Below are 8,632 nucleotides of genomic sequence, written 5' to 3'. Positions count from 1 at the left end.
AAGGGGTCCTGCCGAAGCTTACGTAAAAAAACAAACATAGCATTTTGTGAATTCCCAAAATAAAGGAAGCAGGCAGGAGCACAACAAACATCGGCTGAATTAAAGTATCAAACAAGGCTAAGCATATCCATTGTACCACTACCAAATGCCGCAATAAATGTCCACTTCCATACCAAGGATCCTTAGATATCTGCGTTGAGGTCTACTATAGTTTGTCCTCGGCGTGTATATATCTATATCTATATAAAAGGTTGTGCTGAGGAAAACTCCATAATTGTTTGTCCTCGGCGTGTATATATCTATATCTATATAAAAGGTTGTGCTGAGGAAAACTCCAAAATATAATTATGGAAAAGAAAAATTAACCATCTAAACTTTCCTGAACAATGGATCATCATTATACAAATCATGATTATGGCCACCATAAGTTATTAGATTCGAAGGATGATTTAAGTACTATAACCGGTCGTTGAGACTCGCGAAGCCCCGGGAATCTGATTCCCCTGGTTATCAATTTCCCCTTCCAGGTATGCATCGATATGTTCATTTCCCGATCCATTACCATTATCAACCCGCTGCTATTAACTGTTACGGAATAGAATGATGTACGTTTTGCCAAACGAAAAGTGCGTAGATTACACCATACTTGTGCTTCATTCAACTTCCACATGCGTACAAAGCACCAGTCATGCTCAACTAGCACTAGTTGCCCATAGTATTCACCTATATCTTCATGATGAATATTCCTTGTACATCCCTGTGGCAGCGGGATTTTTGTCCAAACTCTGTCAGTAATATTGAAAGCTACCAGGAGATTCCTTCTATTGCGATCGAGAGTGTTGCACACCCAATAAAACTTGCCTTTACAGTAAATACCATTTCCAACAGGTAAAATATTGGGGGACATCATGGAAACTTGAGACCACGCACTGGACTCTGAATCATAAATACACATCATAATTCTTATATTATCTTGTTGCCTCCTGTTATACTTATAACTACCCAGCAGAACAGTGCAACGCCTTGTGGAACAATCGAAAGCCAATCCACTGAACCAGTGCAAAGATGTTGCAGGAGGAGGAGGCAGTTGTTTCCAATATCTGGTACCAGGAATGCCTAAAGAAAGAGCCGAGCTATACCCTTTTCTACGAATACAGAAGATGCTCTTATAAGTACCCACAATGATCTCACGGGTCAAAGGAAGTTTGTAGCTCTCTGAACCGTGTCCTTCTATAACCCAATATTCCAAGTCATCTTGAAAATCCCAATGGATTTGAATCAGAAATCCCGGGGTGGAATGTAAAGACCAATTTGGAACATCTACTTGGAGGGCATCACGGGAAGACAGCAGATAATTCCACTTCTTGCAGACACTACTCATTTTGCCGACAACCCTCATGGGCAGCCTTGCTAAAATCATATACGACAACTCCTCTGGGAGCCTTCGCCAGATTTCTGCCTCCATCGCTACAATATCTATTGGAAAATACAAGACATCAAGGCATCAATATTTATTGGAAAGATAAGTTCCAAAACGAGAGATCAATATATGTTAAGTCAAATGCACTTCTTAACCACAAACCAACCTGGGATCTAAACACCGATGCGTTGTCTGCAGATGTGGAGCAGGAGGAATGAGAGGAGCATGCCCGGGCAAATTTTTACTCAGTTTGCACAGAGTAGCATAATCCTGGGCGAGCATATATTTACAGAGTTTGCACAGAGTAGCATAATCCTGGACTTTGGCTTGATGTTTTTGCTTGCTAATGCTGATTAACCAATTCTTGAGGAAAGGCAGGTAAGGCTTGCTCACAGCACACACTGCAACAGTGTCATTTCTGGCCACAGCTTCAGGGAGCAATGCATTATTTCACGCTGATCATGGTAGCAATAGGTGGTCGTTTAACCCAACTTCTCTGCAGTTTTGGAGGTGTGCCCTTGAACTACAGTTTGTCAACCTGAAGGAAAAGTTGGCGTGTCAGAAATGTAATATTTTGCTATTCCTTTCGCCCATTGCGGGCCACCATAGTACGACTTTCACCTTGAACCAAATCGTACTGTCGAATCAAGCCAGGAATGGCACCAATACGATGAAGAGGAAAATTATTTGGTCTTACATACATAGGTTTTTTTGCATCCAAAATTATTTAAATTTTGGTAAGATTCGATAAAATTTGGGAGAGATATTTGTAAATTTAGTTAAATTTCAAGATTTTGAGTGTTTTAGAAGTTTTTGATGGACATGAATTCATTTCAGTCATAAAAAAACATGATTCAAACATTGACGGTGATAGATCCATTTTCCACTATCAAAAATATGATTCAAACATTGCTACTAATAAATTTTTTGATTTTTTTTGACTAAACTCCAACCACTTTTAACCATCAAGACAATTCTTTAGAAGGTGCTAAATTCATTTCCACTGTAAAAAAACATGATTTAAACATTGATGGCGCTGAATCCATTTCCGCCATCAAAAATATGATTCAAACATTGCTACTAATAAATTTCTTGATTTTTTTTTACTAAACTCCAACCACTTTTAACCATCAAGACAATTCTTTAGAAGGTGCTAAATTCATTTCCACTGTAAAAAAACATGATTTAAACATTGATGGCGCTGAATCCATTTCCGCCATCAAAAATATGATTCAAACATTGCTACTAATAAATTTCTTGAATTTTTTTTTACTAAACTCCAACCACTTTTAACCAACCAACCATCCTGATAATTCTTCAAATAGTGCTGAATGCATTTCCACCTTAAAAAAACATGATTCAAATATTGATGGTGTTGAATCCATTTCCACTATCAAAAATATGATTCAAACATTACTAGTAATAAATTTCTTGAAATTATTTTTGAACAACTCTAACCACTTTTAACTATCCGGACAATTCCTCAACCCCTTTCAAAATAATTTGATCCAACCTAAATAGAAATACGTTAAGGACATTGGGTTGAAGAATTGTACATACATCGGGTTTGTTGGCCGTTGGCCCGTCACTGCTGGTGTGTGAGGCAGAGCTTATTTACCAGTCTATCATGTCCACTCTTGCATTAACAACGGCCCGTCACTTCTGGTACGTGAGGCAAAGCTTATTTACCAGTCTATCACGTCCACTATTGCATTAACATTCCACTAATACTAGGTTTCCTTAATAAGCTCTCACGCAAAAGCCAGCTATTCTCATTTATTACACAAGGACACCACTTCCCATTCACCAATTATAGTCATTCGTGCCAATCGGCTATATGTGCGAACCAGATTTTGCCGTATGATTGTTCCTGAAAATAAGACTCAGAGTTCGAAGAGGCTCAAATGTCGAATTGCCCGCACAAGGAAGAAATGATCGGCAAGTGCTATTTCATGGACTATAGCATCATTAATACACCAGATTGGATGCATGGATGCACATTGCCTATCTCATACATACCATCGACTCATCGCGATTTTCGGGCGACTACACCGCACATGCTCCTGCCTGGCTCACTGTGCAGACTTGCTCCAGTCTGACGATATTAATGTTATTTATGTCATTAGTCGATTTGAATTCGAATTCAAATTTGAATTTAACCGCCCACCATACAGCGCTAAAGCCTCCCCCTTTTTTTCAGTGAAAAGCCTCCCTTTTACGTGAATCTAAAGCTCCATTGCTCGTAGTGGAGTCGTTTTCCAGTTGTCAACAGCGGCAGCAGCAAGAGGACGGCGAGATCATGGCAGCGGTAGTAAAAAGCCTCCCCCTTACGTGAATCTAAAGCTCCATTGCTCGTAGTGGAGTCATTTTCCAGTTGTCAACAGCGGTATTACGTGAATCTAAAGCTCCATTGCTCGTAGTGGAGTCATTTTCCAGTTGTCAACAGCGGTAGTAGCAAGAGGAGGGCGAGATCATGGCGGCGGTAGAAGAAGAATCGACTATGGAATTGAAAAATTCCTCATCGACTGACCTCATTGCGTCCTGCGGGATGAGGACCCAGAAGTGTGAAGGGTTTTGGATACAGGCCAACACAATACCAGCAGTGAAGGTCATGCAAAGGGAATTCCAACCGCAGCAGGACGACATTTTCTTGGCTTCATTACCAAAAACGGGGACAACATGGTGTAAAGCATTGCTTCACACCATCGTCCAATTTTGCAAAGAAGACACGAATTTCGGGGCTTCTGTGGAAGACCGAAATCCCCATTCTTTGGTACCCACCATGGAAGCTTACCTCTTCGATTCTACTGCTGAGCATCAACAGTACGATGTTTCCATTTTTTCCAAGTTTCCATCGCCGCGTGTGCTGCACACCCATTTGCCATTCAGTTTGTTGCCTCCTCCTGTCAGGTCTTCTGCTTGTAAGATTGTTTACATTGCTCGCAACCCCAGGGATGTCTCCGTTTCCCGTTGGAAATTCTTCAATAAACTCCATGAAGACGGGTTCTCTTATTCAAATGGAGATTTGAGCAAGGAAGCTTTGTTTGATGGGTTTTGCTCTGGATTTTTCCATGGCGGCCCGTTTGCGGAAAGCGTCCTGAGTTATTGGCGTGAAAGCAGACGGGATCCAAATAAGGTGATGTTTGTTACTTACGAGGACCTGCAAGCCGATTGCGTGGGTTGCGTTAAAAAGCTTGGCCTTTTCTTGGGTTGCTCTCCTCAACTCGTGGAGGAGAACGCTGCAATAATTGTGGAGAAGTGCAGTTTCCAGAGCCTGTCAACAGCGGAGGTGAACAAAACCGGCAGAGGGTTGGAAAATAAAATTCGAATGCCCAACCACAGTTTCTTCAGAGAGGGAAAAGTGGGCGAGTGGAAGAAGCATTTCACGCCACAGATGGAGGAGCGTATTTATTTAGAGATCGAGCAGAAATTGAACAACGAGGGCCTCCATTTCAAATACAGTTTATAGAAAGCCATCACATTACTGATCCATTTCCATTATGAGATAAGCGCTAAGTGGTGTAGAATGTTATTATATTACTGTCAACTATTTTTGTTTATCAGATAGGCGTTGTCGAGTCTGCTACAGTGGGTTGGTGAAGGTGTTTCTAATTGTCTGGGTTAGGTTTGGTGCCTTTGAAGGTGTTTATAATTGTGTGGGTTAAGTTTGCATATTTATGAAAATATTATGTTGTATTTGTTCTAATTGTGTGGGCTTTAAGTTTTGATATTTATGAAATTATGTTCGGTGACAGTGAAGGTGTTTATAAGTGTGGGTCTTAAGTTTTAATATTTATAAAAATATTATGTAATATTTGTTCTAATTGTGTGGATTTTAAGTTTTTATATTTATGAAAATAGTATAGTTTATTTGATATAATAGTGAAAATCAATTTTTCTAATTATTTTTGATACATTTTCATTATTGTGAAAAAAATAGAGATTATTGTGTTGACATTTCCTGCCATTATGTAGTGCTGAAATTATTTGTTGTTAATAGGATTAATATGGTAGAAGACTTTGTCTCAATCTTTCTCTTGAATATTTAGATAAATAATAATTAAAATGGATAACAATTAAATTTTTAAAATTAAAATAAATTTAGATAAATGATAATTAATATTTATTTTATATGTTCAAAATTACACTTAAAAGAGTAGTAACTAAAATAATCTATCTTGTTGAAGGTAAAATATAGTATCTCACTTTTGATCTACACCATCCACCTCCCGTATCAAAACCTACATCAATCAATATGCTTATGTTAGTGACCTTACTGCTTTACTGGTGTTGAATGTAGAGTGTGCTCCTTATGGAACTCGAGAAATTGCAATAGACTAAAGTACTTTCATCAAAATAAATCCGGTATACTACTATATATTATGCCATCTTTATAAACAATTTTGTAAATCAATACCATGAAATAATATAAAGTCAATTTCTTTTAGGTGTCTCTACTTAACCCATGAGAACTTGCTTTCATGAGTTTCAAGCATTGTATTCTTAAGATAAAGAAACAAGGACATCAATTAATTATTATTATTATTATTTTAAAGACTCAATGACTTCCCATTGTTGAAAAGTGTAACTAGGTTCCGTCTTCATAATGACATGTGTAATTGATGTAAAGAAGAATATATATATATATATATATTTGTAATGCTTGAATCATAGGTTTCATGATCAAGGAATTTTGTTTTAGCTAAGGTTCCCATTGTGAGCCTATAGGTTTTCTCATCAAGTCATAAAAGTCTGTTGAGTCAATGTCATGTATGGAATACCCTTCTTGGGCATGTTACATTTGTATATGAGTCAATGAAAGAGAAAAAAGGCCCTCCAATACCAAGCTCAAGCTCCACCAAGAAGTCGGCCTCAAGATGGAATATTAAACCTACACCAAATGGCATGTCAGCCTATGTACAAGGAGAAGTCAACTTATTTCATGGGAAACCACTATAAATAGGCAACTCGGCCTGAATTTGGAACTCAGTTTTTTGGTCAAGTATAAGTCTGCAATAAGAAGTGCGAGGGTCACTTGGGATGGAACCTCATAACCAACGAAGAGAAGGAAAGGAAGAGCAAAGTCTTTGATATTGTTTTTGGGTCTGGTTATACCGAAGTTGCGCATATACAGAAGATATGCACGTCGTTTATGTATCTGCATCGTATATGCGCAAATTCCATATATAGAAATTGTGCATATACGGAAATATATCTTCCGTATATGCACAATTTCCGTATATGCGCAATTTCTGTATATGGAATTTGCGCATATATGATGAAAATACATAAACGACGTGCATATACGGAAGATATGCACATATAAGAAAGTTAGGGATATACGGAAGATATGCGCATATCTTCCGTATATGCGCATATCTTCCGTATATGCGCATAGAAGATATGCACATATAAGAAAGTTAGGGATATACGAAAGATATGCGCATATCTTCCGTATATGCATACACGGTAGATATGCACATATAAGAAATTTATGCATATATGGAAAATATGCGGATATCTTCCGTATATGCACAATTTCCGTATATGCCCTTGCCAAAAACCAGACCCAAAAACAATATCTTCTGTATAACCAGACCTATTTCCACCTCTATAGATCCATTAATGCCCCTTAAGAGACTGTAAGGACAGTCTTGGGAGAGGGGCTCTGACATCGGCTTTGGCTGTCAACCCGTGTGCATCATTTCTCCGGCTAACAGATTCTGATTCCTTGCGTGCATGGTAACATACATGCCCATACATCATGATTTATTTTCTGACGGTTTCCGTAGCTCTGACTGCGGCAGGCTCCACCACCGCTCCCGCTCTGACAGGCTCCTCCTCTCTGACTTAATCACTTGGATGTACTTAATGCAAGTGGATGTAGTTAATGAAAATGCACTGTCCACCTACACACATTCAACTAAACCTCCGCGCGCAAGATTTCAAACTCGCAGTCCCGCTCAAAATTTCAAACTCACAGTCCCGCTTGAAATGAAATGTGAGAGGGTGGGCTGTGCCACGTAAATTTTTTAAATTGAAATGAGCATTGATTCTTTTCAGCTTCTTGGCATGGGACAATCAGGCATGCTTCCTGCTCTATTTGTTGTCAGATCAAGATATGGAACTCCTCTTCTGGCCATTATGTTTTCTGCTTCTGGAATTTCATTGAGTTTTCAAGAAATTGTAGCAGCTGAGAATTATCTCTATTGCTTTGGTATGTTTGCAGAGTTTGCTGCCTTTATATGTTTAAGAATCAAGAAGCCAGGACTTGCTCAGCCCTATAAAGTTCCTCTTGGGACTGTTGGAGTTATTCTCCTCTATCTAATACCTTCGTTGTTACTGGTTCTGGTGGTAGCAGTTGCTTCTTTTAAAGTCATGGCTGCCAGCATCAGCGCTGTTTTAATTGGGTTTGTATTGTGGCCTTGTCTTGAATTTGTGAAGAGTAAGAAATGGTTGAACTTTGTGACAGGGTCAGAGCTTTCAGGTGATCTTCATGATATATTAGTGTCTGATGCAGTCGCGCTTCCTGTCATTTGAATTTTAAATTTGTTGTCCCGCCCTGTTTTGAAATCAGTTGTCCCGCCTTTTTATCATATAATTGTTTTGATGCATGCTCTTTCATCTGGAGTTTCTTTTATCTAAACGTCCCTTGATACCGCTGAACAATATCATGGGCAGCTGCAACTTTGGATGCAGGTTCGAATCAATGCTCGTTGTGCCCGCCTGGTGCCATGTGTGAGATCTTTCATTAGCAATATCATCGAAGAGCACCGTCATGTAGAGCAGCGTAGGGAAACCGCTGATCAATCTGATTTTGTTGATGTTCTACCGTATATTGGTGGGCGAGCAAAGCTTGAGAAGGTAAGCAAGCACTTGAGAAGTTACATGTGAAGGAATTGGTTTCTGCGATAATTGTTGTTGCGAACATGTCGAGCGACTGCGCAAATTGTGACTGCGCTGACAAGAGCCACTGCATGTATGTTGTCTACTCCTCTCTTTACAGTTTTCTTTTAATCTCGATTTCTATCAATCTCTCTTCCTTTCCCTTTTCAACTTTCGTGTCGTTTGTCACGAGTTCGAATCTAGCTACGTCTGAGCTCGTTCGATTTTGGGTTGTTTTGTTTCACAGTAAAAAGGGCTTCCAGATGGACCGTATTGTGGAGACCACTTATGAAATGGGGTATTGCGTTATATGTAGTTGTTATAAGT

At 39.1% G+C, this 8,632-nt stretch overlaps 2 protein-coding genes across 2 annotated transcripts; one reads left to right on the top strand and one right to left on the bottom strand.

Annotated features, from left to right (window-relative positions):
- Positions 1-412: 412 nt before the first annotated feature.
- LOC149210739 (F-box protein At5g49610-like) lies at positions 413-1,465 on the bottom strand. Its single transcript, XM_089399072.1, has one exon. The coding sequence runs from the start codon at positions 1,463-1,465 to the stop codon at positions 413-415; it is 1,053 nt and encodes a 350-aa protein (XP_089255198.1).
- A 2,350-nt stretch (positions 1,466-3,815) lies between these two features.
- On the top strand, positions 3,816-5,122 carry LOC149210738 (cytosolic sulfotransferase 5-like). The gene has a single exon (XM_089394481.1). The coding sequence runs from the start codon at positions 3,894-3,896 to the stop codon at positions 4,887-4,889; it is 996 nt and encodes a 331-aa protein (XP_089250607.1). The 5' UTR covers positions 3,816-3,893; the 3' UTR covers positions 4,890-5,122.
- Positions 5,123-8,632: the final 3,510 nt, after the last annotated feature.

The sequence above is a fragment of the Pinus tabuliformis genome, chromosome 1_2 (genome assembly GCF_031772625.1).
Source record: "Pinus tabuliformis cultivar Carrire ecotype Pingquan chromosome 1_2, CPIR1, whole genome shotgun sequence".
Taxonomy (NCBI): Eukaryota; Viridiplantae; Streptophyta; class Pinopsida; order Pinales; family Pinaceae; genus Pinus; species Pinus tabuliformis.
The sequence above is the reverse complement of the archived record's forward strand: the minus strand, read 5'-3'. Positions and strand labels throughout refer to the sequence as shown.